The following is a 27,037-nucleotide window of genomic DNA, read 5'->3' as shown; positions in this document are numbered from 1 at the left end:
TAAAGCCTCCGTTCCCGCTCTTTCCCCAGTTCCGCAATTTTCCGCCGTGTAGGCGACAAAAAAAGAGCCAATCAGAGCAGGACACTGAGGGGAGGATGGGCGGGATTTGTATGTATTCGCAGATGACCACTCGAAGAAATACTGTTACAGGTAAGCAACCTGTCCTTCTTCTTCGTGGTCTCTGCGAATCATACAAATGGGTTGAGACTGGCAAGCTAAGGTCAGCGGAGGCGGGAGTGTCCTGATATCCCAGTGAACCAACAAGTAAATGATCAATAAAGGATAACTGAACACAGTATAAGAGTTGTTGCTTTGTTTATAACTTGCAAAGAAAACCCACCTCCTGAAACAAGCCCCAAACGAGGGCATCCAACACCAAACATTGAGTCCTTCGAAAGTGATTAGTCTAGAACTGTCTGCCTAGAACATAGTAGACAGCTAAACATAGTCAATGAAGTCCTGATACCAACACAGCCCTCCCAAAAGCTGCATCCCTTTTGGCTCTAGTGTCCAACCTGTAGTGTTTAATAAAGGTTAAAGGTTGCGACCATACAGCAGCCCTACAAATGTCATCCAAGGGAACACCAGACAGAAAGGCAGAAGAGGCCGCTACTGCCCTCGTGGCATGGGAGCGAATCCTGGTCGGCAAGGGTTTGCCCAAAAGCTCATAAGATAGGGCAATAGTGCTAGAAACCCACTTAGAGAGTCTCTGAGCCGACACGGGCAGTCCTCTCTTCGGTCTCGAGTAGCACTGGAATAGCCTCTCAGAGCGGCTCGAGTCTCTAGTTCTGTCCAGGTAAAAGGCTAGGGCTCTACGGACGTCTAGGGAGTGGAGAGCCCTCTCGGCCTCAGTAGTCGGGCTCGGTGCCAGGGTAGGTAGAACAATATCCTGGCACATATGGAAGGTGGAAACAACCTTGGGTAAGAAGGTAATATCTGTCCTGAGAACCACCTTGTCCAAGTGAAACCTAAGGAAGGGCTGGTCCCGGCGTAAGGCACAGAGCTCGCCCGCCCGGCGGGCAGAAGTGATAGCCACCAGAAATACCGTTTTCCAAGTTAAATGTCTAATGTCAGTGGTGGCTAGAGGCTCAAATGGTTTAGACTGTAAGGCCCCCAACACCGTCTCGAGACTCCAAGCCGGAGTCGGTAAGGATACCTGAGGGTGTAAGTTATTGCATCCCCTCAGGAATCCCTTGACCAGGGGGTCCTTGAAGAAGGAAGGCTTGCCGTCAAACTGGAAGGAAGAGCAGATAGCGGAGAGGTAGCACTTAACAGATGTGATAGAGAGGCCCGCATCAATTAGGGACATCAGGAATTCCAGGACCACTGGTGTCGACACCTGGGCTGGGGAGAGGTCTCTGTCAGACAGGAACCGAAGGAATCTGTTCCACTTAAGGCTATAGGACTTCTGGGTGGCCGGTTTACGGGCAGCCAAGATGACATTCCGTACCGAGGCCGGTAGCTGGGCTAGGGATGGATTCTCCATGCCACCAGGGGAAGGGTCTCGATGTCCGGGTGTCGAACCCGTCCTCCCTGTACCGTGAGGAGATCTGGCCTGGGCTCGAGCCAGAGAAAGTTGGCTCGAGATAGGTGAAGAAGCCAAGGAAACCAGGGCTGTCCTGGCCACCAAGGCGTGATCAGGATCGCGTCGGCTGCATCTGAGACCATCTTGGAGACCGTCCTGGTGATCAACGGGAAGGGGGGAAAGGCGTAGAGAGCTATCCCCGACCATCGGAACCCGAACGCGTCCCCAAGGTAGTCGTCGTCCGGCGTCCGGGAGCAGAACTGGGGACAATGGGAGTTGTACACGGTTGCAAACAGGTCTATCTGTGGGGTTCCCCACCGGGCAAAGAGGTCGTGTACAGTCTGTGTGTGAAGTCTCCACTCGTGGCATGACGAGGGGGACCTGCTTAGGAGGTCCGCGTGAGAGTTCTGGGTGCCCGGCAAGTGTACTGCTTGAAGCAAGATGTCTCGGGCGATGCACCAGTCCCACAGACGGAGTGTGATGTCCAGGAGGGTGCGCGACCTGGTGCCTCCTTGTTTGTTCAGGTAGTACATCACCGTGGTGTTGTCTGTCCTGAGCTGGATGACCTTTCCCGACAGTGAGGACTCGAAAGATTTTAAGGCCTTCTCCACAGCCAACAGTTCTAGCGCGTTGATGTGGAGTGCCTTCTCGTCCGGGGACCAGATGCCCTTGGTCTACAGGTCTAGGGCGTGGGCTCCCCATCAGTCTTCTGATGCACCCGTGGTCAACACCAACTCCGGCTGGGGTGGCGAGAAGGGCATACTGACGCAGACGTTTTGGTAGTCGAGCCACCAACGGAGGGAGCGTATGACCGGTCTTGGAACGGTGAGCCTGCGGGAGGGGGGGTCTCTTTCCAGGTCGAAGACCGACAGGAACCAAGACTGCAGCGGTCGAGAACGAAGTCTTGCCCACGGAGTGACGAATGTTGTAGATGCCATGTGGCCCAGAGCCACCTGGACGTCCCTGGCCACGACTCGCCTTCGGGTGGTGCACCTGTTGACGGCTCGGGCCAAGGCCTGGAAACGGTCTGGAGGCAGATATGCCGTGCAACTGTCTGAGTCGAGGATGGACCCGATGAACCTTATCTGCCTGGTGGGGAGCAGTTGGGATTTTTCGAGATTGACCACCAGTCCCAGGTCCCGTAAGAGCTGGAGCGTCTCTGAGGTGTGTCGTTGGAGCTCTTGGCGTGAAGGAGCCACGAAGAGCCAGTCGTCCAGATACGGGAAGACCCTCATGCCGCGGCGATGTAGGTAAGATATCACGGGCGCCATGCACTTGGTGAAGATGCGAGGAGCTGTGGATAGGCCAAAGGGGAGGACGTTGTATCTGTACGCGTCCGTCCCGACGGCGAACGCCAGAAACCTGCGGTGAGACTCTCGGATGCTGACATGGAAATAAGCGTCCTTTAAGTCGATCGTTGCAAACCACAGGTCCTGCTGCAACAGAGGTAAAATAGAAGCAAGCGTTATCATCCGGAAATGGCGATAAGACAGGTAAGCATTCAATTGTCTAAGGTCCAATATAGGCCTGATTCCTCCGTCAGGCTTCGGGACCGTAAAATAACGGGAGAAGAAACATCTAGGGATGTCGACGGGATCGACAGTGGAGATGGCGCCTTTGGCAAGAAGGGTGCGTACTTCGTCGAGAAGGGTGTCTGAGGGGGGTGTGGACAGGATAGCTCCAGTTGGTGGGAGCTCTTCAAATTCAAGGGCATAACCCCTACAGACGATGGTGAGGGCCCTAGAATTGGTGGTGATCGCGGCCCAGGTGTTAGAAAAGGGCCTCAGTCTGTCCAGGAAGGAAGGGACAGGAGAAACGACGGAGTACGCTGCGTCCCCTCAGTTTCTTTTCTTATTTGGGTCCGAATCTTGCCTCCTGTAATTCTTTTTGTATTTGGGACCCGATCGACAGCCCGAGGAGGAGGAAGACTGGGACGGAAAGCGCTGTCTGGCCTGATCCTGGCGCTGGAAAGGCCGATCCTGCTGGTAAGGTCTCTGGCCCTGGCCATACCACTGGCGTACCGCAGTGAAGCGCTTGCGAGAAGATGACTGGGGGGAAGAAGACATACCGTGCTTCTTAGCCGCGGTTCTCATTCTATACTTGAAATTGAGCTTCTCGTCGGTCTCGCGATGGAAGAGGCCGTCCTCGTCGAAGGGCATGTCCTCGATGGTAGAGCGAGCATTGTGGTTTAGGTCCGAAGACCTTAGCCAGGCGTGTCTGCGGAGTGCTATGGCAGCCGCCATAGACTTAGCGGAGCAGTCAGTGGCATGTCTGGCTGAGGTGATGAGCCACCCTCCAATCGAGTGGGCCTCGTCACGGACCTCCGAGAGGATAGCCTGGGACTCGTCAGGTAAGTCCGGTATGAGGGGGGAGACTTTTTCCATGAGCCACTGGATGTACGCGCCCATGCACGCGTTGTAGTTTGCCACCCTCATGCCCAACGCCGAAGAGAAGTAAGCCTTTTTAGCCAAGGTGTCGATCTTCTTGGCCTCCTTGTCTGAGGGCATCAGGGAGGCCTTTGGGGTGGACGCACGCTGCGAGCCCTCTACAATGGCTGAGTTTTGTTTGGGGTGGCCAAACAGCCAAGATGGATTCGTCGGCGAGATTCTATAGAGGGACTCGACCTTCCTGTTATTCGATGCCGTAGATGCAGGGGCCTCCCAAGAGCGCCTGGCCAACTTCTCCAAGGAGGGAAGAAGAGGTATTGCTGGCGGGGTAGGCAGTCTACCATGGACCCGTCTCTCGATCAGGTCCGACGCTTCCTCCTCGGTCTGAGAGATTTTAATGTCCAGAGCATTGCTCATTTTAATGACGTGCTCCGCAAAGGTTCGGACGTCGTCGGACGGGGAAACTGCCCCCGGCTGAGCAAAATCCTGGTTGACCGACTGATAGTCATCGTCCCGGGAAGAGAGTGAGTCACGTCTTGGACGATAACGGACCTGAGAAGATGCCTCCTCGTCCGACTCGAGGTTCACGACGTCCGGATCGGTAGTGGCCTCTACGCGACGGGGTGAAAACGCCGATACCCTGGAGGATCTAGAAGAGGCTCTCGGTTTGGGCCTCCGATCTCGGTGCTCGAGGAAGGGCTCGACATCATCCTGAGGGACTAGTTTATAGTACCTGCCCGTTTCAGAGTCATAGTAATACTCAATCTCAGGGTCTCTAGATGGGGACGGTGAAACAACCCGACGTGTGCGGGTAGGCATCGGAGTCGGAGAGCGACGTCCATCTCTGGAGCCAGCAGGAGAAGCAGGTTCCGAGAGGAGTTGGACGGCCTCCTCACAAGTGTGACGGAAGGTGGGTAGAGGTCGGGACCCCAAGGCTAGATCGAGGGGACGATCTGCACGGCTGGCACCTGTGTCATGTGTCTTGGAGGTCGAGGTCTGTGACCTCTTGGCCGCCAGGCGCGGATCTGATGGCCGGGAGTCGGTATCCGACGGTCTACGGTCGGCGTCCGAGCGCCTGCGTACGGTGTTGGAGCGGACTTCGGAGTGAACTTGAGGAGTGCCCTCCTGGTCTCGATCCAACGAATGGTGTCGTTTTGGTACTTGATGGTCGTCATCCAAGGAAGAAGAACGGGGCCTCTTAGATGAAGCATAGCCTGCAGTTTGAGTTGGAGACTTGGCCGCTCCCGGAGACGTCAAGGTCTTGATAGACGACGGTCTCGAAGCGGAACCCGACTTCGAAGTGGTAGAAGTGGGTGCCTTCGGGACAGAGGATCTCGAGGCAGAACCCTTATGGGAGCTCGAGTCCTTGTCGACGGTCCGGCTCTCCTTGGGGACCTTCTTATGTTTTTTGTCCTTCTTAGGGGGTTTGGAGACCTCTTCGGACGGGCCCTGGGACTCAGATGGAACATCCATGGCGAGGGCCGGCGGATCAACCGGTGGTGGCTGAGTTGGAGTCTCAGCAAGGGTCGGCAGGGGGGTCGCGGTCGACGACGAAGCTCCCACAGAAGACATTGCCCCCGAAGTGAAGACTTTGGTATAAATCGTAGCCTTCAATCTGGTCTCCCGATTTTTCCTCGCTTGAGGGGTTAGAGACTTGCACAAGGCGCAAGAGGCTGGGACGTGAGTCTCCCCTAAACACAGAAGACAGGATGAATGGGGATCCTGGCCGGGAATCTTACCCCCACACACGGAGCACTTCTTAAAAGGCACCGATGGCATGATCCGAAGAGCGAAGTCAGACGGTCCGGTTGGCAACGAGCGAGGAAAACAAGCCGAGGGAGAGACAAGCGCGAGGTCAAAACAGTCCGGGGTCTAATAGCCAAAATCAATTCAAGGGCAAGGCAGAGAAGAGTCAAAAAATGGTCCGAGGTCAAATTTTCCAGTGATTCCTTATCTGAGATAGAGAGCGAAGTTCCTAGTGGCAGCTAACGCGGCGGAAAAAAGGAACTGGGGAAAAGAGAGGGAACGGAGGCTTTATAGGGGATGGGCGGAGTTACCGCCAAAAAGTTTCAACATGTTGCAAAGTGTGCTTTGCCTAGTGATTCCAGAAGTTTCCGAAGGCACTGCGCATGCGCAGTACAACCCATTTGTATGATTCGCAGAGACCACGAAGAAGAAATTGTTTAAATTTAGTAAAGGAGTAGAAAAGGAGAGAAAGGAGAGAAGAAAAACAGGCAGGTTATCCCTCCACTCCACCGTGTCTGAATTAAAAGCAGCTTTACTTTGCTCAGCCTTCACTAAGCTACAATTCAAGTAGTTAGGTAAATGTACACACATTCAGAGGAGCGACTGCTTGCCCCATTCTCCACAATGGTTCAGGCAGGAAAGGCCTGGCCAGCCCTACAAATGACCCACCGCTGCTCCAGAGTATCAACAAGCCGGCTTTGCAGATCTGAAAAGCCCTGTCCTCCCTCCCCTTTCGCCATGTGCTAGCAGCAGCATTGCTTTTAGAGGTCTAGTACACACCAAAATGCAGGTATTATTATTATTATTATTATTATTATTATTAACCTTTATTTATAAAGCGCTGTAAATTCAATTCTATATATGCAAAATCTTTACTAAATTTATACAAGCAATACAGAGAACTCTGTTGTTCTTATGTGCCTTCCAGCTGAGTCTACTTATGGTGACACACACAGACACAAAACCTAAGGTTTCCTTAGCAAGATTTCTTCAGAGGTTTATCATGGTCTTCCCTCTGAGGTTGAGAGAGTATGACTTGCCCAAAGTCACCCAGTGAGTTTCCATGACTAAGTAAGGATCTGAATCCTGGTCTTCCAGGCTCCTAGTCCAACACTCAAACCATTAAGGCCATGCTGGCTCTCTGTGCAACAGCAAACTCTCCCCCACAAACACGCACACAGCTTTCTGACTAAGAACTATGCTGCTATACGAACAAGAAAAGAAAACAGATGGAGAGTAGCTACTAACTTTAAAACCGATTTTAAAAGAATTATTTCTTGGAATGTTATATTTGCATTGATATTCCACCCATTTAGCACACTTAGCTTGTTACAATTTGCAGGAAATACAATGACAGAATCACAGCATGTGCTCTATGCACCCAGTTTTAAATATTCACAATTGAAGGGGTTGAAATGTAGTACTTGAGGGATGCATTTTGAATTTTGCAGATTTATGAGTCTCGTAAGAGCCACGGAGGGATCTCCACTCTGGACACAGGTCAGGGATGGATGTGGATTAAGGCGTCAAAACTGACAGAGACAGAAGCATCCAACAGAAAAGACACAATACCTGCTGTTCTATGGGAGCAAGCCTGAAATGTGCCTTTCCTCCCAAATGGGATGATGCTTCATGTACTGAACAAGGAAAACTCAAAGAGAAGAATTATCTGCAATGAACGTGTCACAGCAATCCCTTTTTGCAGATTCCTTGCCTAACAAAAAGTGTAAGGAAAGTCCCTTCAAAGTGAACCAGAAGCATTCCTCAGCAGACGCAGTAAGTTGATGCAGTCCTTCAGTGCTCTGGTGTCTTAAGCATTCCTTGCAAAAACACTGCTGCAGTAATATCAAGCTGCACTTCTTCCAGTCTGGATCTGGGAAATCAAAGGATTCTTGCGGCAAAACACAACTGATGTGGTTTCCAAGATTTCATTAGCTCCAGATGCGAGGAAACCGGCTGCCAATCCCATAAAAAGAGCAAGTTTTCCTTTGTTACAGTCAGAGCCACCCACAAATTAAAAGCAGCTCTCTGAAGTCATCTGATCACCTGCAGATGACTGTCAGGTTTTTTCCCCTCTACTTAATCACAGGTTTCGTTTTTTGTTACTATAAACAAAAATTTAAAAGCACAAGGGGAGAAAATGACTACGGAGATGGCAAGATTAGTGAGCCTAAGAGTAACCAGAGTCATTCTCACCATTACAATGGGGCAAAGAAGTTACTACTTCAGGCTTTGAAAAACAGGTAGACACTCCATTACTCACTCGCTTTACATCTAGGCAAGGGACAGGGCCCAATCCAGAGCAGCTCTCAAACCTGGCTCTTCCAGAATGCCCTTTGCTCCCTCACAGAGGATTCAGTATTACAGCTGTCAATGCCCAAATCTCTCTTTGGGCTGGCAGGATACAGACCCATTTTCAAGAAAGCTCTAGGAGCAGCCTACCTGCTACCAAGCCTCAGCACCACTTTTGGTGGACCAGCAACGGAGCCTCAGCCTGTTTCTACACTGCAGTTTTATGGCACTTTGGCACAGGACTCTGAAAGGACAAATGGGTTTCACTGCGCCTGCGCAGTGCTGCTCGGAACCTACTGGAATCACTGGGCAAAGTTTACTTTGCAACATATAGAAACTTTTTGGCGGTAACTCCGCCCACCCGTTATAAGGCCCCTGCCTTCCTGCTCTTTTCCCCAGTTCCGCAAATTTTCCGCCAAGCAGGCGATGGAAAGAGCCAATAAGAGCAGGACACTGAGGGGATGGACGGGTGGGATTTGTATGTATTCGCAGATGACCACTCGAAGAAATACTGTTACAGGTGAGCAACCTGTCCTCCTTCTTCGTGGTCTCTGTGAATCATACAAATGGGTTTAGACTGACAAGCTTAGGTAAGCGGCGGAGGGAGTGTCCTGAAACCAAAGCTATGGTAAACCAAGGGTATATTTATTGCAACAATAAACACCTTGAACCATGAAAAGAGTCAGTCTTTTGTTCATGCACAAACTCAACATAGCAATAACATTGCAAACCTGAGAAGGGAATCAAAGGTCATGCAAGACCAGTCCCAGAATGTAAAACAGTGGCATTATGTACATAAATGCTGAAACACAAACCATCAGTAGTGCAATCAATGCAACCCTGAAACCAACACAGCCCTCCCGAAAGCTGCGTCTCAGATGGCTCTGGTGTCCAGCCTATAGTGCTTTATAAAAGTCAATGGCTGGGACCAGACAGCAGCCTTACAGACATCCTCCAAGGGAATGCCCGACAGGAATGCAGAGGATGCAGACATTGCCCTTGTGGAATGGGACCGAACCCTGCCAGGGAGAGGTTTGCCCAAGAGTTCATAGCAGAGGTGGATGGTACCGGCCACCCATTTGGAAAACCTCTGCGTAGACACAGGCAACCCTTTCTTCGGCTCCGAGTAGCATTGGAAAAGTCTTTCGGACCAACTTGAGGCAGCAGTTCTGTCCAAATAAAAAGCCAGAGCTCTCCTGACATCAAGAGAGTGTAGGCTTCGCTCCGCATCCGAAGTCGGGTTGGATGCGAGAGTAGGCAACACAATGTCCTGGCACATGTGGAAGGCAGACACAACCTTAGGCAAGAAAGTAATGTCTGTCCGCAGGACCACCTTGTCCTTGTGAAACCTCAGGAAGGGCTGGTCCCTCCGCAAGGCGCAGAGTTCGCCCGCACGGCGGGCAGAGGTGATGGCCACAAGAAAGGCGGTTTTCCAAGTCAATAGTCTCAAGTCCGCTGTGGCCATCGGTTCAAAGGGCTTGGATTGGAGTGCAGACAGTACCGCCTCCAAGCTCCAAGCCGGTGCTGGTACCGACACAGGAGGATACAAGTTAGCACATCCCTTAAGGAACCCCTTCACCAAGGGATCCCTGAAAAAGGAAGCCCTCCCCCCGAATTGGTACTTGGCACAAATGGCAGACAAATAGCACTTGATGGATGCGAGGCACAACCCCTCATCCAAAAGCGCCATCAAAAACTCCAGCACCACTGGAGTGGACACCTGAGCAGGAGACAAGCCCTTTTGATCAAGGAAGAGGCTAAACTTCCTCCATTTCAGGGCGTAAGACCGCTGGGTGGAAGGTTTCCTTGCAGCCAGGATCACCGTCCTCACCGCCTCCAGCAGGGCGGTTAGGGCTGTATTCTCCAGGCCACCAGCGGTAGGCTCTCGATGTCCAGGTGCTGAATCCGGCCGTCCTGGATCGACAGCAGGTCCGGACGGAAGTCGAGGTGGAGGAAGCATCTCTTGGAGAGGTGGAGAAGGGATGCGAACCAGGGCTGTCTCGGCCACCACGGAGTGATCAGGATCGCATGCGAACGGTCCGTTGTCATCTTGGACACCACCCTGATGATGAGAGGGAACGGAGGGAAGGCGTAGAGGAGCTCTCCCGTTAGGAGGAAGGCGAACGCGTCTCCGAGGGATCCGTCCATTCGCTTCCTGGAGCAGAACTTGGGACAGTGGCTGTTCCATCTGGTCGCGAAGAGGTCGATCTGGGGGGTTCCCCACCGGTCGAAGAGGTCGCTGACCATCTCGGGATGGATCCTCCATTCGTGGCACACCGATGGAGATCTGCTGAGGCGATCTGCCAGCTCGTTGTCCTCTCTGGGAAGATGAATCGCCTGGAGGAGCACCTGTCTCTGGATGCACCAGTCCCAGATGCGGAGCGTGAGGTCGAGCAGGGTCCTGGATCTGGTGCCTCCTTGCTTGTTGATGTAATACATCACGGTGGTGTTGTCCGTCCTCAGGAGAACCACCTTGCCTGCGACAGCGGATTCGAATGCCCTCAGTGCCTTCTCTACAGCCAGCATCTCCAGAGCGTTGATGTGGAGAAGCTTGTCTTGGGCAGACCACTTGTCCTTGACGACCAGGTCGAGCAGGTGGGCGCCCCATCCCTCCAGGGAAGCGTCGGTTGTCAGAGTCAGTTGGGGCTGAGGCTGATGGAAGGGCATCCTGGTGCACACATTGTGGTAATCCAACCACCATCTCAGGGAAGCAGCTACAGGTCTTGGTACTGTGAGCCACTTGGACGGAGGGTCCTCCATCGGGGAGAAGACCGATAGGAACCAGGACTGCAGAGGTCGAAGGCGAAGTCTTGACCAAGGCGTGACAAATGTTGTCGAAGTCATGTGGCCGAGGGCGACTTGGACATTTCTGGCCCTCACCCTTCTGTGGGAGATGCAAGGCCTGAGCGATGTAGTCAGTGCCTGGAAACGGTCTGAAGGGAGAAAGGCGGAGCATCTTTCGGAGTCGAGGATGGCCCCGATGAACTTGACCTGTCTGGTCGGTGTGAAGTGGGACTTTTCTCGGTTGATGACCAGCCCGAGGGAGTCCAAAAGGCGCAAGGCGAATGAGACTGCCTCCTGTAGTTCTCTCTGGGATTCGGCGGCAAACAGCCAGTCGTCCAGATACAGGAAGACCATGAAGCCTTTTTGATGGAGGTATGCCACTACCGGTGCCATACACTTTGTGAAGACTCTCGGTGCCGTGGCTAAGCCGAAAGGAAGCACGTTGTAGTGGTACGAGACGGAGCCTACGGCGAAGGCGAGGAATCTCCGGTGGGAGTCCCGGATCCTGATGTGGAAGTAGGCATCCTTCAGGTCGACGGTTGCGAACCACAGGCCCTGATGGAGCAGAGGCAGAATGGAAGCCAAGGTTACCATTCGAAAGCGACAGTATTCAAGGAACAAGTTCAATTGTCTCAAGTCCAGGATGGGCCTGATGCCACCATCCGCCTTCGGTACCGTGAAGTACCTGGAGAAAAAGGCCCTGGAGCATTGTTCGGGCAGTAAAGGGGAGATTGCCCCCTTTGCAAGCAAAGTGCGCACTTCGTCGAGAAGGGTGTCCGAGGGGAGAGTGGACATGAAGGCTCCGGTTGGAGGGAGCTCTTGGAACTCGAGGGCATATCCCTACGGACGATGTTGAGAACCCACGAGTCCGATGTTATTGAGGCCCAGGTGTTAACAAAAGGCCTCAAAATGTCCAAAAAGAAGAGGGGCGAACGGGAGATGAAGTGCGCTGCGTCCCTTCAGGTTCTCTTCTTCCCCTGATCGGTGTCCTGCCGGCGGGACTTGCGGTACCGAGGCGGGAAATTGCGACGGCCAGAGGAGGAGGAAGACTGCGAGGGGTAGTGGCGTCTCTGGGAGCCCTGCTGCTGAGGTTGCCGGTCCTGTGGGAACGTGCCCTGGGACTGACCTTGCGGTGGCCAAGGACGATGCCTCCTTCTGAAGGGCGAGATGGAAGTCGACGACATCCCGTGTTTTTTTGCCGCCGCCTTCATTCTGAACTTGTGGTTCAGACGCTCATTGGTGTCGGCGTGGAAAAGGCCGGTACCGTCAAGAGGCATGTCCTCGATTGCCGATTTGACGTTGGCGTTGAGGTCCGACCCCCTCAGCCACGCGTGTCGGCGCCGAGCCATCGATGCCGCCATGGCTTGTCCCGCACAGTCAGCCACGTTCCTGGAGGCGGTGATGAGCCAGCTCCCGATTGAGTGGGCCTCATCGCAGATCTCAACCAGGCGACGTTGGACCTCATCTGGGACGTCGGGGACAATGGGCGAGATCCTTTCCATCAAGGCCTGGATATAAGCCACCATACAGGTGTTGTAGTTTATGGCCTTAACGATGAGGGCGGCTGATGAGTAGGCCTTCTTAGCGAGGCCGTCGATCTTCTTGGCCTCTCGATCTGCCGGGGAAGTCACTTGCTTTGGCACGAAGGTCTGCTGAGCTCCCTCCACAATTGCCGAGTTCTGCTTGGGGTGGTCGGTCAGCCATGGGCAACTCGGCGGGGAGATCCGGTACAGCATCTCGACCTTCCGGGAGGACGCGGTGAGCGAAGCCGGAGCATCCCATGACCTCTGGACAATAGATTGCAGAGATGGCAACATTGGGATGCAGGGTGGTGTGGGGACTCTGCGGAGGACCCGGCGCTCCACAGGATCGCGAGCCTCCTCCCTCAGGAGGGGACAGCTCGATGTCCAGGGTTCGGCACATCGTAATGATGTGCTCGCTGAAGGAGCGGACATCATCGGTTGGGGATGAAGGGCCCGGATGATGCATCCCTTGAGGTGAGGGAGGGTCGGAGGGGCCCTCATCTTCGTCTGACGGTTCCCGCGATGGCGGCAAGGGATCTTGGTCAGAGTCAGAAGTCAAAGGGATGTCTGGGACCTTGGCACGAGATGGAGAGCGAGCTGGAATCCGAGGCGCCACTGGCTCTGTAGGCGGGCGACGAGGTACTGAAGTCGAAGCCACGGCATGGGAGGAGGCAGGTTTGTCTCCCTGGAAGACCACTGGGCGCAGGTTCAGCCTGGTGAATTCCCTGAAGGCCGTCTCCTTCGGGACTGACATGTAGTACCTTTGGGTCTCGGTGTCGAAGAACATGTCAGTATCTGGCTCCTGCGGCTCGTCCATGTCAGAGCCAGGCTCAACTTCTTCAGCGTCGGAATGGAAGGAGAGAGGAGACGGCTCCCTCCGGGGAGAGGCTGGTGCATCCTCACCGACGCCCGAGGGGTCTTGTGTCAGCGGTAGCGGCGTGGTCAGCACGGTGGCCGCATGCGATGAGGCAGGGGTCTCCAGGCGCGAGGGGGCTGTCGCTGAGGCCTTTTTAGAAGGGGAGTGTTGCTTATGTGGAACGCGCTCCTTCGCCTTGGGAGGGTGCCCCGACCCGGTGTGGTCCTTGGTGGACTTGGACCTCTTGGGTGCAGATGTTTCGGCTGCCTCCTTATGGCGTCTCTTTTTGGAGGGTCGCGGCGTCTCAGCCTGATCTTCGGGGGGGAAGAAGGGGTTGTCCGGCAGGTTGTGCAGGACAGCGGCTCCCTTGGAGTGGGCCTTGGCCGGCTTAACCTTCTCCGTTGGTGCGGCCTTCTCAGAAGAAGATGCCTCCATCTCGGGCAACTTGGATGCGTGTCGAGATGCTTTCGACAACGCCTTGGAGGACGGAGATGAAGCGAGCCGGACCTCCGCCTCTGCATGCTCCCTCGCGCGCGAGCCCTCCGGGGATGGCTTCCTCCCGGATCTATCCTTGGGCTCGGAACCCTCAGTCCCCAAGGTCTTCTGGGGGTGCTTGGAGGGTTCGTCGGTGACACTGGGTCTCGGGGGACCACGGGTCACATTGGAGGTGGTGGGAGATCGTGTCCCGGCCGGGACAGACACCACACTCAAAACGCTGGCCCGGGACGGCGACGCAGGTGGCATGAATTATTTGTGTCCTTATTTTTTATAATTGCTTTTATCATTTATTATTATTATTATTAGCAACTAGTTTTACTGTAGCCTTATTTTAAACCAGTTCTGGATTTTACTCAAAAAGGGAAAACAGTAAAGAAAATGAAAAACATATCTTAAATACATAGAATAGTCAGATCCTGTTTAATGGGGAATGTTCAGTTCTAAAATACTGAGAAATGGGAACATCCCCTCTGCCCCGTCCATCAAGAGATTGTGTTCGGACAAGTGTTGTTGTTGTGACCTTCCAACATACGGAGGTGACTCTAACACACAACTATCATGGGTTTTTCTTGGCAAGATTTTTCTGGGGGGGTATCCCTTTGACTTCCTCTGAGGCTGAGAGAGTGAGTCACCAAGTGGGTTTCCTTGGCTGAGTGAGGATTCAAACCCTGGTCTCCAAAGACATTATCCTAATACTAAAAATAGTACATCACACTGGCTCTCTTCAGACACTTATGTCTCAGCTTACTAAACACAACTCTGAAATAACTTTCTACTAATAATCAGAACTAATTCTCTTCTCCTTTTTGTGTACAATGCAATGAAAGGGGTCCACCTCTAATTCCCATACTAGTTTCTTGCTTCGTCTTCAAAGGGGAATTCCAGTTAGTAGCTCTGGAACAAACCACCATCTTAACTGAACCTCTAGCTGCGATTTAAGATCCACACCTCGTTCTGAATCTGGTGACCATAGCTTTTCAATTCTGACAAAATCGGATATTATTGGTATTCAGGGTGAACAGACTGCCTTGCAGTTTGCACAAACATATGAACCAAACAGGCAAAAGGATCATCCCCATCTTGGCTTACGAAATAAGATACAAGTGGCTGAACCAGATGAGAGAGTATTATTTGCTCATATTTTTCCTCATGGCTTGTTAACATAAAAACATTAAACCTGATCTAATACTTATGAAAATGAAATTTAAGTAATTCTTGTGGAGAGAAATATTTACTTCATGTATCTGTGCAAGTACAGATATTTACTTCATATATGTATCTGTGTTGTAAGTCACCTCGATCTTATTGGAGAGGCAGGATAGAAATAATAATAATAATAATAATAATAATAATAATAATAACAGTACATGAAGAAATCAAAAGAAAACCCCTTCAGAACAAATTCTTGCAAGAAAACCCCACAATCCAAAATGCAAGACATCCAGTGATGTAATGCTATATCTAAAAAAGCAGATTGCTTTCACCTTTCCTATTGCTCCCCCATTTCATTCTGCTGTTTCAGAAAATGAATCCACCTTTAATGAAAATGTGCTTCACAATATCTGAAGGAAATAGAAAAGGCAAGTGCAATTAGAAAAGAAAGGCAGCGGTTCTTATTTTGTGATGCTTTTCTCTTCAAACTTTAAATTCTTTACAGCCTCTTTACCACGATAAAATCTGCCATTCAAGAACTTATTCTTGGAGGAAAGAGACCATTATCAGCGGCAGCATTTAGGGTAAAATGGTCCCTCTGTGGATCACGGGGGGGGGGGGGGTGGCATCTCATAACCAATGCACCCTCCTCCCCAAAGGTGCGGGAGAAATACTTACTTAAGAAATATTTACTTCATGTACCTGTGCATGTAAATCAACATAGAAAACCACAGAGAAGGCTTTGGACTCCCCTCCCTCTTTGACATACATTTGATGTACGGCATTTGAATAGCAGAGACGTATTCAACAAGGAAGCAATATGCAAAACATCAGGAAGAAAATCTTCTAGAACATGGAAACATAGACCGAAAACCCCACAAAAAACTAAGGAAGCAATACGTTTCCCAGTGCTGTTGCAAAGGCAGTGCAAAAGGGCAGACTGCAACTGATGAAGGGCCTTACTGGAAAGGACAAGCCACTCTTCCCAGAACTTTGTCAGTACTTTATAAGACTCCAAACTAAGGACCTACATTTTACGCAACAGCAATCCATTAGAAAGAGGATCTCAGGCTTTCTCCATGAATGGAGATGCCTGCACTCTGCGTTTCCTAAAAATCCCCCTTTCCTTCCTGTTTCGTTCCTTGGACAGCAGAGGAAATCCCAGTTAGGTGCCTTGCAATGGCTAAGCCCTTCGGAAGACATTTGCCCAGAAAACCCAATGAATAGGCCTGCCATAAGTCAAAAATGACTTGCAGGCAGACAACAATAACAACAACAACAAGTAGCAGTAGTAGTAGTAGTAGTAGTAGTAGTAGTAGTAGTAGTAGTTTGGGTAAGAGAAACTCTCGCCCCAGGGCATCCTAAAATCTTAAACCCAATTTCACTGACTGAGAGGAATGCTAAAAAGTTACAGTACTAGCCTAATTGTTTCCATGTTCAAAGCACACACAAGTGACAACATAAACAACCGCCAGGGACCCCTCCGGACTGGATTCCTCCAGAGAGCCACAGGACCTCTTCTTCCCTTCATACTGGGAACACTGGAGGAAACTGGGCCAGTTACATCCAACGCTCTCAGCCCCTCTACTGGCCTTAGCCTTTCTCTCCACAGGAAACACATATGTCTGGTTTTGAACAATGTAAAAATGGAATGGAATTCTATCAGAAAAAGTTAAGTCGATGAACTGCTTGCCCTGAAGCGCAATGCAACAAGAACCTTGCTCATTTCAGATTTAGATTCAAGCTAACCAAAAAGTACTTCTTGCTCCATCTTAATGCTGCCGAGTGTTTTGTGGATCTGTTACAAAACATTTAATGGTGAAGATATTTTGGTTAGTTATTTCTAAAGAAATTGTGTGTGTGTGTGTGTGTGTGTGTGTGTGTTTTAATTATTTCTACACAAGCTTGTTTTCAGAAATGTATCTTAGTGTAGTCCAAAACAATTGGGAGCATTTCTTTAGGTTCTTTCCCCCCCTTTTGCCATTATTATAACTTGCTCACTGCATGTCCATTAAAACAGTTCCAAAGAGCCCCTCTCCCCCTGGCAGTATTTCCCAATTCAGCTGCCAGAGCACTTTCAGCGGAACCAGCTTAGCAATAAATTCCCCTCCATTAACCAAACTCCATGAACTACTAACTGATCAAAGGCAGCAAACAAGGGGAGCGGAGGGGAGTGAAGTGGACCTTTCTAGTAGTAGATTGTCTCTTCTAGATGTTTATATACAAATCCTACATGTGAAAGTAAAAGCTCACCTCATGGTGAAGTCTGGAAAAACAGCAGAAAAAGGAGAGCAGTCATTAAAGAAGCCAACTTTTTTTTTTTGCTGTAGCAACACAAAAACTCCACACTCCAGAATTGCATTAGTATCTTCCCTCAAACACACACACTTTTGAATCCCTCCATGAAGCCTAAATACTAAGGAGTCACAAAACACACAAGGGGCACCCGGACGTGGCCCCATCATGCCATTCCTTCCCAGCTCTTCAGGCTGGTGAAAGGCACCACAAAATCAGAACATCAACAGACACGCGGCTAGTTCTGCAGCCCTCCTCCCCAAAAGAGGCCTGGAAATACTTAATAAGATCAAAGCCCGACTCCCTGCAGAACAAAGGGGAACCAAGAACAAAATCAATACTCCACAAAAACCATACAACCGTCGCTGACTCTGGTTTACTTCACTGTTCAAAGCAACTTCAGCTTCGGAGGAGAAATAAAAGGAACCACGCCACCTTTGAAGGATTTGGGGTTGCAGAAAAAAGCCAAAAAGAGCAGGCAATTTCCCCAAAGATGCCAAGATGTGTTTCTGAAGAGAAGGATTCATCTATCCTTGCACCACTGACTGACACAGCGCTCCACAATTCTGGTTAAAGTCAATCTGCTCTCATAATCTCAGCGTACAAAGTTACTTTAACAGTTAGGCCTGCTTATTGGTGATCACAAAACAGAAGCACGACTCAGGAATGCCTCAATCCCTGTCGCAATCTGTCACTGCCTGTTAAAATAGTTTGTCCGGGTACAAAGTGAATAAATTTTGCTTTCTAAAAAGGCTAAAACTGAAATATTTCAAAATTGATGCAGCAGACAGTGTACACGCTTCTTGCAGCTTGGTTTCTGCAACACCCAATACTGGTTTCAAGAATATTAAGTCCAGACAACAAGCTTACAGTTCCAAAGAAACGTGGCAATTTCTGTCTATATTACTGTAACTGAAAATATTCCAAATGCTACTACAAGCAGCCTAAGCTCCTGTAAGGCAACAATTGGGAGCTCAGTCTCCAAACAACATGAACTCGGCTGAGCTCCTTAAGGACCCAGCTCTCTTCTGAAATATTTCCAGACTGCCCTGCGCTGGGTTTTAAAGCCAATAAATGGCATAATTTTCACATTTTTAATACTCCATGAAACAGATATATTCTCCCTGTGCCAGTTTCTCTAGAGGCTAGTCCAGGCAAGAGACTACAAGACCAGCATTTCCAGAGTCCCTTACCGTTTTCCCGTTGTAGTAATACATGAAGGAGGTGCTGCCCATGCCAGTGACTGGGTAGGCACAGTACATCCTTCTCCTACAAAGGACAGCGAAGGCGCTCAGCTCTCCTCCAAGGCATCAATTCCCCCTCCGAAGAAGAAGGGCAGCCGTTCTTTAGACTGAGGCTGGATTCTGAACCGATTTATGCAAAGCAGAGCTGAACCATCTCACGCAGGAAAGCGAGCTGCTCACACTTCGCTCTGAAATCTCCTTTCAAAGACAGTCCAGTGCCATGTTTTATCAGAAATGCCTGCAAGACTTCTACAGATGCCCAAAAGGTTTTCTGTTTTAGACCTCAAAAGCCTGTAAAGGACTCAAGGGTAAATCCTTAGCTAGTCAATCCTTTTGTTTTAATGAAATGAGAGCACTCGGAGCAGCAGAGATCTCTCTCAGTGCACCTCTCTCTGAAGCCACTTCCAACTTTCACAAACAGCCGCTTGCGGGATGGAAAGGCTGAATCGCATACAAAGAGAAGGAGGAGGAGGAGGAGGAGGAAGGGGGAGGATCTCAAGAGCGTAGCGCTTCCTGGACCAAAAGGCAAAGAGCCCAGAGCAGAGACAGCCTCTTTTTAACCCAGAGGACACTGGAAAAGCTCTACGGCACATGCCAGCAAAGCAAGAGGGCAGCCCACATTTCAAAAGGGAACAACCAAGTTTCCTTTCCCTCCTTTCCCTCCCTTTCAAGTGCTGCCTTAGCATTCAGGAACTGGGTCTCCGGCTGCTGCCTCTTTGCAAATGGAGCCATTTTCATCAGCACAGAACCAATGCCATTGACAGGTCCACAGATTTCTTTCCCATCCACTCTAAATAATCTCCTTGGCAGTTTAGTATTTAATTTTACTGCAACAACCTTTGGTGGTCAGTTGCTGCCACTGTGAAAAACTAGAACTTAACAGAGTTTCATCATTAATTCAGTGATGGCTATTAATTCACTCTTTTGCTATGTTTTAGAACTACAAACTCTCACAGCACCTGATACCAAAAAAAAAAAAAATTCCTATTGGAAATTAAAAATGAACTAGGGAACCATATGAAAGTCTAAATATGATCGCAGGCAGCCTTGTATGATATTAAGCTAGAATCCCCAATTCACAGACAGTTAATTGAAGATGAAGACAAAGGGAGGCACATGCTTTGCTTTTGACATTTATGAGACATTCTTCCCATACTCTATTTTGGAAAATTAACTATTAGAACATCTGCAAAATAAACTGACGTGTTCAGCTTGTACTGTTTCCAGAACTGAAAATTGGATGTTTTAAAAGGCTTTTTAAAAGGGGCAAAATCTACTTGATGATCAGGAAAAGCAGACAGACTCATCTAGACAAAGAAGTTGAATGTGATTACAATGAAAAAACTGCAAAGCCATTAAAAGTGCCAAAGAAAACCCACTCCAGAAAGTAAAATATTAAGTACAAGAAAGACTGCCATTAAGAGTCCGGTGCTTATCCAGGAAAAACAGAATGAAAATGATGCTATTAAGGTGAAACATGAAATTTGGACTACACTTTTTGCTTAGTCTGTTACTCTCCCGCACACCCAAGTTGCTTTGTCCTCCTTCTTTAAAAACTCCTTCCCCTCTAAAAATATAGGTCCCTGTTCCATCAAAGCCTATTGTTGTTGTTTTTCCTCCTAAAATCAATTCAACAAGGGAGGCCTGGTCATCAGCAGGATTTATGAGGATGAACTGTGTACCACATTCATATTTTTATGGAATGTAACTTCACTGAGTAACATCCAAATCAACAGATTTGTTGGGTCAAAGCTAAACTGGTTTGGAGCAAAATAAACAAAATCTAAAAATAACAAAAGAGTGATACCAACCATTAACCAGAAAGGTTAAGAACAACGAAAAGGGCTTTTTTGGATATATCCGCAGCAAAAGGAAGAAGAAGGAAACGGTAGGGCCACTCCGTGGAGAAGATGGCAAAATGCTAACAGAAGACAGAGAAAAGGCAGAATTCCTCAACACCTTCTTTGCCTCAGTCTTCTCAGAAAAGGAAAAGGCTGCTCAACCTGAGGATAATGGAGCAGGGAATAGGGGAATAGGGGAATTCCAGCACAGAAGTAAGTAAAGAGATAGTACAGGAATACCTGTCTAACCTAAACGAATATAAGTCTCCAGGACCAGATGAGCTACATCCAAGGGTATTAAAAGAACTGGCAAATGTAATATCGGAGCCATTGGCAATAATAATCTTTGAGAACTCCTGGGGAACAGGAGAAGTCCCAGCAGACTGGAGGAGGGCAAACGTTGTCCCCATCTTCAAAAAAGGGAAAAAGAGGACCCTGACAATTATCATCCAGTTAGTCTGACATCAATACCAGGAAAGATTCTGGAGGAGATCATTAAAAAGAGAGTCTGAACATCTAGAAAGCAATTCCATAATCACAAAAAGTCAACACGGGTTTCAGAGAAAGAAGTCATGCCAGACAAATCTGATCTCTTTCTTTGATAAAATTACCAGCTTGTTAGATGAAGGGAATGCTGTTGATATAGTATATCTTGATTTCAGTGAGGCCTTTGACAGGGTTCCCCATGACATTCTGGCAAACAAGCTTGTAAAATGTGGGCTAGACAAGGCAACTGTTACATGGATTTGGAATTGGTTGACTGGACGGACCCAAAGGATGATCAGCCATGGCTCCTTTTCATCCTGGAGAGAAGTGACCAGTGGGGTCCCACAGGGCTCTGTCCTGGGCCCAGTGCTATTCAATGTCTTTATCAATGACTTGGATGATAGAATTGGGAGCATACTTATCAAATGTGCAGATGACACCAAATTAGGAGGAGCAGCTAATACTCCAGAGGACAGGATCAAAATTCAAAATGACCTGAATAGACTAGAAAGCTGGGCCAAAGCTAACAAAATGAAATTCAACATGGAGAAATGTAAGGTACTGCACTTAGGGCAGAAAAATAAAATGCACAGATATAGGATTATAGGGGACATCTGGCTGAATGAAACATGTGAAAGGGATCTGGGAGTCCAAGTAGACCACAAGTTGAACATGAGTGAACAGTGCGCTGCGGCAGCTAAAAAGGCCAATGCAATTTTAGGCTGCATCAATAAAAGTATAGTGTCTAGATCAAGAGAAGTAATAGTGCCACTCTATTCTGCTTTGGTCAGGCCCCACCTGGAATATTGTGTCCAGTTCTGGGCACTACAATCCAAAAAGAACATTGAGAAGCTGAAGCGTGTCCAAAGGAGGGCAACTAAAATGGTGAAAAGTCTGTAAACCATGCCCTATGAGGAACGACTGAGGGAGCTGGGGATGTTTAGCCTGGAGAGGAGAAGGTTAAGAGGTGATATGATAGCCCTGTTTAAATATTTGAAGGGATGTCATGTTGAGGAGGGAGCAAGCTTGTTTTCTGCTGCTTCAGAGACTAGAACACAGAACAATGGATGAAAGCTACAGGAAAAGAGATTCTACCTCAACATTAGGAAGAACTTCCTGACAGTAAGGGCTGTTCGACAGTGGAACACACTCCCTCTGAGTGTAGTGGAGTCTCCTTCCTTAGAAGTCTTTAAGCAGAGGCTAGATGGCCATCTGTCGGGGATGCTTTGATTTGGATTTTCTGCATGGCAGAATGGGGTTGGACTGGATGGCCCTTGAGGTCTCTTCCAACTCTATGATTCTATAACCACAGCATTCCCTTCATCTACCAAGCTGGTAATTTTATCAAAGAAGGAGATCAGATTTGTCTGGCATGACTTCTTTCTCTGAAACCCATGTTGGCTTTTTGTGATTATGGAATTGCTTTCTAGATGTTCACAGACTCTCTGTTTAATGATCTGCTCCATAATCTTTCCTGGTATTGATGCAGACTAACTGGACGATAATTGTTGGGATCTTCTTTTTCCCCTTTTTGAAGATGGGGACGTTTGCCCTCCTCCAGTCTGCTGGGACATCTCCTTTTCTCCAGGAGTTCTCAAAGATTATTACCAATGGCTCAGATATTACATTTGCCAGTTCTTTTGTCTGGTCCTGGAGATTTATATTCATTTAGATTAACAAGGAATTCCTCTACTATCTCTTTGCTTATTCTGTGCTGAAATTCCCCTATTCTGTCCTCTGCTCCATTATCCTCAGGTTGAGCAGCCTTTGCCTTTTCTGAGAAGACTGAGGCAAAGAAGGTGTTGAGGAATTCTGCCTTTTCTCTGTCTTCTGTTAGCATTTTGTCATCTTCTCCACGCAGTGGCCCTACCATTTCCTTCTTCTTCCTTTTGCTGCGGACATATCCAAAAAAGCCCTTTTTATTGTTTTTAACCTCTCTAGCAAGCCTGAGTCCATTCTGTGCTTTAGCTTTTCTGACTTTACCTCTATACATGCTTGCTATTTCTTTGAATTCCTTTTTCGTGATTTCCCCCTTTTTCCATTTCTTATACATGTTCCATTTAAAACTTAGCTCAGTTGAAAGCTCCTTAGTCATCCATCCTAGTTTCTTTAGACATCTCCCATTTTTCTTCCTCAATGGAACTGTTTGAAATTGTGCTTTCAGTATCTCCCTTTTCAGAAGCTCCCATCTGTCCTGAATCCCTTCTCTTTTAGTATTTCTGAAAACGGGATCACCCTCAATACTTCTCTAAGTTTACTGAAATCTGCTCTCCTAAAGTCTAGGATGCGTGTCTGACTATGCCTGGCTTCTCCTTTCTATTGTATAACAAACTCCAGGAGAACATGGTCACTTCCACCTAATGATCCCACCACTTGCACCCCATTAACCAAGTCATCCTTGTTGGTTAGGATCAGATCCAAAATAGCTGACCCCCTCGTTGCCTCTTCCACCTTTTGGACAATGAAATTGTCTTCGAGGCAAGTGAGGAATTTACTAGACCTTGAGGATTTGGCTGAGTTTGACTTCCAGCAAATATCAGGATAGTTGAAGATGCCCATCACTACAAGATATAGTATATCTTGATTTCAGTAAGGCTTTTGACAGGGTTCCCCATGACATTCTTGCAAACAAGCTTGTAAAATGTGGGCTAGACAAGGCAACTGTCAAATGGATTTGGAATTGGTTGACTTACCAAACCCAAAGGGTGCTCAACAATGGCTCCTTTTCATCCTGGAGAGAAGTGACCAGTGGGGTCCCACAGGGCTCTGTCCTGGGGCCAGTTTTCTATTCAACATTTTTATCAATGACTTGGAGGACAAAATTGGGAGCATACTTATCAAATGTGCAGATGACACCAAACTAGGAGGAGTAGCTAATACTCCAGAGGACAGGATCAAAATTCAAAATGACCTAAATAGACTTGAAAGCTGGGCCAAAGCTAACAAAATGAAATTCAACACAGAGAAATGTAAGGTACTGCACTTAGGGCAGAAAAATAAAATGCATAGATATAGGATTATAGGGGACACCTGGATGAACAAGAGACTTATATGTGTGAAAGGGATCTGGGAGCCCAAGTAGACCACAAGTTGAACATGAGTGAACAGTGCGTTGCGGCAGCTAAAAAGGCCAATGCAATTTTAGGCTGCATCAATAGAAGTATAGTGTCTAGATCAAGGGAAGTAATAGTCCCACTCTATTCTGCTTTGGTCAGGCCCTACCTGGAATACTGTGTCCAGTTCTGGATACCACAATTCAAAAAGGACATTGAGAAACTGGAGCATGTCCAAAGGAGGGCAACTAAAATGGTGAAGGGCCTGGAAACCATGAAGCCCTATGAGGAACGACTCAGGGAGCTGGGGATGTTTAGCCTGGAGAAGAGAAGGTTAAGAGGGGATATGATAGTCCTCTTTAAATACTTGAAGGGATGTCATATTGAGGAGGGAGCAAGCTTGTTTCCTGCTGCTCCAGAGAACAGGGCCCAGAACAGTGGATGCAAGCTACAGGAAAAGATATTCCACCTCAACATTAGGTGGAACTTCCTGAGAGTAAGGGCTGTTTGACAGTGGAACACACTCCTTCCTCGGAGAGTGTGGTGGAGTCTCCTTCCTTGGAGGTCTTTAAGCAGAGGGTGGATGGCCATCTGTAGGGGATGCTTTGCATGGCAGAAAGGGGGTTGAAATGGATGGCCCTTGGGTCCTCTTCCAACTCTATGGTTCTATGATTTTGGCCAACCAAAATGCACAAAATACATCATGCAGGCTTTTTAAGCTCCAGTGGCTTCTTCAGGCAAAAAGAAAGTTTTAAAATGAACTTAACTTTAACAGAAACATCATTGAAGACAAAATGTGGGCCTTTGACTCTTAACATTATCACCTTTCTTCTCCTGTATGATTTTTAAACATCTTTGCCTGATGGAGAAACCAGTGGAGCTATAAAAACTTGTATGACATATTTTGTGCACATTAGTTGGTCAATAAATGTATTGTTGGATTTTGGTGCTGTATTCTCCTGCATGGCCAACACAGCTACTTGAATATTTTTCCTGGTTTGGAGCAGATCTCCATCCATCACTAGTGGCCAATACTGCAAGGTGAAGTAGATCCTGAACAGTCAAAGGTATAGAGAGCCAAGGCTTGTCTGCCTTTGTGATGGAGATAAGCATTTGTCTGCATTTGGTTTCTTGCAGCAATTCAAGGTATGGACTTTGCTTGCTGGTATTTTGCCTTAGTGTGGACCCAAACTGAAACACCACCAAATACCACCTGTTCAGTATAGTCCTGACACTGAAACCCACCCACATGTTAAAAGGAGGAGGAATTCCTGTTGGCTTGGCCCTAAAACTTTACCCCCATCATCATTTTAATTAACTTTGCCTCATTTCCTCAAAGTGATGATGCAGTTTTGGCACTTTCCTGTAGATGGCTGTATAATCTAATCCTTCTCCCTAATAGGAGTGCTTTTTTAATCTGGAGAATGAATGCCCAGCAGAAATTAGCAGGCAGCCAGTCCTAAACCAGCCAAAGAAGTCTCACCTGGCATATTATACTACTGACCTTTGGAAGCCATGGCAATGGGCAGCGCTACGGGCAACTGGCATGAAGATTCACTGGAAAATAGGAAGAGAGGCCCCATCCTCGAAGCACCTCATCCTCCCAAACACATGAACACATGCAAGTAAGACCGCTTGGCAGGTAAAGCAGATGCCATCTCGGGTCCTTCCCCTCATGTGTCTCAGGCCAGCCTCACCTGTGAATTATTTCCGTACTACAAGACTTAGGCAGAGTCCACTGACAAGCTCTTTCTTGGCTGAAAGACCGAGCTGAAAGGGACTGACACCATAAAAAGTGAGAATTACGCAGTATATTTGAAAAACACTTATGTATTTAAATACAGGAAATAACTACCATGCATTTCTGAGGGTAATCTGAAAACGAACTATGGAAGGCGGTACACCTGACATTCTGTAAGTCAATAATATGCCCTATAAAAGGAGTATTTAGCAATTTGGTAAGTGCTAGGGTCATTGAATCTGGCAGTTAGTTCAGTGCTAAACACTACGGCCATTTGGCCTTGCTACTTTAAGCCAATTCAGTTTCAACTTCAAAATTCAGTCTATAAAACACAGGCACAACGCTGTTTTCCTGGAAATAAATGTATGACCTTTCAATAGATTCAAACACAGATTGTCAGATAATCTCCTTAAACAGATTTTCTAGCACTGTATTATTTATGTATCTAGGTATTAATCAAGCACATATAATGACCAATTTCCCAACAGAGCAGCTTAAAATTCTCTAACTGTACTCAAATTTTCACATAATAAATACACAACAAAATTGTACTTACGAAAGCTGACCCGCCATAAAGTAGTACACTGGAATAATGTCATGAAAATGGAGTTGTAGCCACAGAACACACTGGCTCCTAACTGCTCAAAATTATTTTTAGAAAGTATGTACAATGCAATATCCATCCTTGGAATACCAGAAGTTTAAGTGATTTTACAGGAGACCTAACAAGATACGAGGAGCCACTTTACAAAGTGCTAAGGAGACTTTAAAGCACACAGGACTTGCTAGAGTCTGACTCAAAAAGAACCAGCTATGAAGATACCTGCCATTCTCTGGTGTTTTAATGTTTTATAGTGTATTCAAAAGATTAACCTGCCAGCATCCAGGTTGATTATTTGACTTACAATTTTAATAAAACAAAAGTATGACTGGTAGCACCCACAATCCTTTAAACTTGTTTCACACACAGTTATCATGCAAAAAGGATCACAGCCAACCATTGTCCACAAGAAGTCAACATTTTGGTCGCAAAACATATACAAAAGCACTCAAGATATCAGCCTGAGTTTACATACCATCTGATCAAAACTGATTCCAAGAAACTCATTCTAGAAAGAAAAACATAGCAATCCAATCTATGTGTTTGGGAGGTAGTTGGAGAAGGTCCTGGATCAGGTTCAAACCCTTTACTATGATTTTGGCCTCATTAGAGAACATAGCAAGTTTGACCCCCCTGTCATCATGCATATGGATGTGTATAGCATAATGAAGACATGTATGCTCAAGAGAGAAACATGTGCAAGTTAGGCCTCACCTGGAGTCCTGGGTGGCTCATTTTAAGAAGGATAGAGACAAATTGGAACAGGTTCAGAGAAGGGCAACAAGGATGATGAGAGGTATGGAGAGCAAAACCTATGAGGAAAGGTTGAAGGAGCTGGGCATGTTCAGTTTGGGGAAGAAAAGACAGAGGGGTGACATGGTGGCCTTCTTGAAATGTCTCAAGGGTTGCCACAGAGAGATGGGGACAGGCCTGTTCTTGGCTGCCCCATAAAATAGCCCCAGGTCTAACGGTCTGATATTACAGGAGAGTAGATTTAGAAGGAACATTAGAAG

The 27,037-nt window shown here is 48.0% G+C and overlaps 1 protein-coding gene across 11 annotated transcripts in view; it reads right to left on the bottom strand.

The window, feature by feature from the left end:
- LOC149307091 (transcription factor 12-like) overlaps positions 1-27,037 on the bottom strand; it is a 145,942-nt gene that overhangs the window by 46,215 nt on the left and 72,690 nt on the right. For 2 of the 11 annotated variants that reach the window (XM_089538030.1, XM_089538031.1), the window contains exon 1: positions 18,252-18,704. The exons of the other annotated variants lie outside the window; for them this stretch is intronic. In XM_089538030.1, the coding sequence (XP_089394156.1) occupies positions 18,252-18,320 (69 nt within the window). In that variant the 5' untranslated portion in view covers positions 18,321-18,704. Of the gene's footprint in view, positions 1-18,251; positions 18,705-27,037 lie in introns of those variants that run through there. 11 annotated transcript variants of the gene reach the window in all.

This window comes from Sceloporus occidentalis, unplaced genomic scaffold (genome assembly GCF_023333645.1).
Source record: "Sceloporus occidentalis isolate IW3139 unplaced genomic scaffold, rSceOcc1.0.p SCAF_9, whole genome shotgun sequence".
In the NCBI taxonomy this organism is placed as follows: Eukaryota; Metazoa; Chordata; class Lepidosauria; order Squamata; family Phrynosomatidae; genus Sceloporus; species Sceloporus occidentalis.
This window is presented reverse-complemented; position numbering and strand designations above follow the sequence as displayed.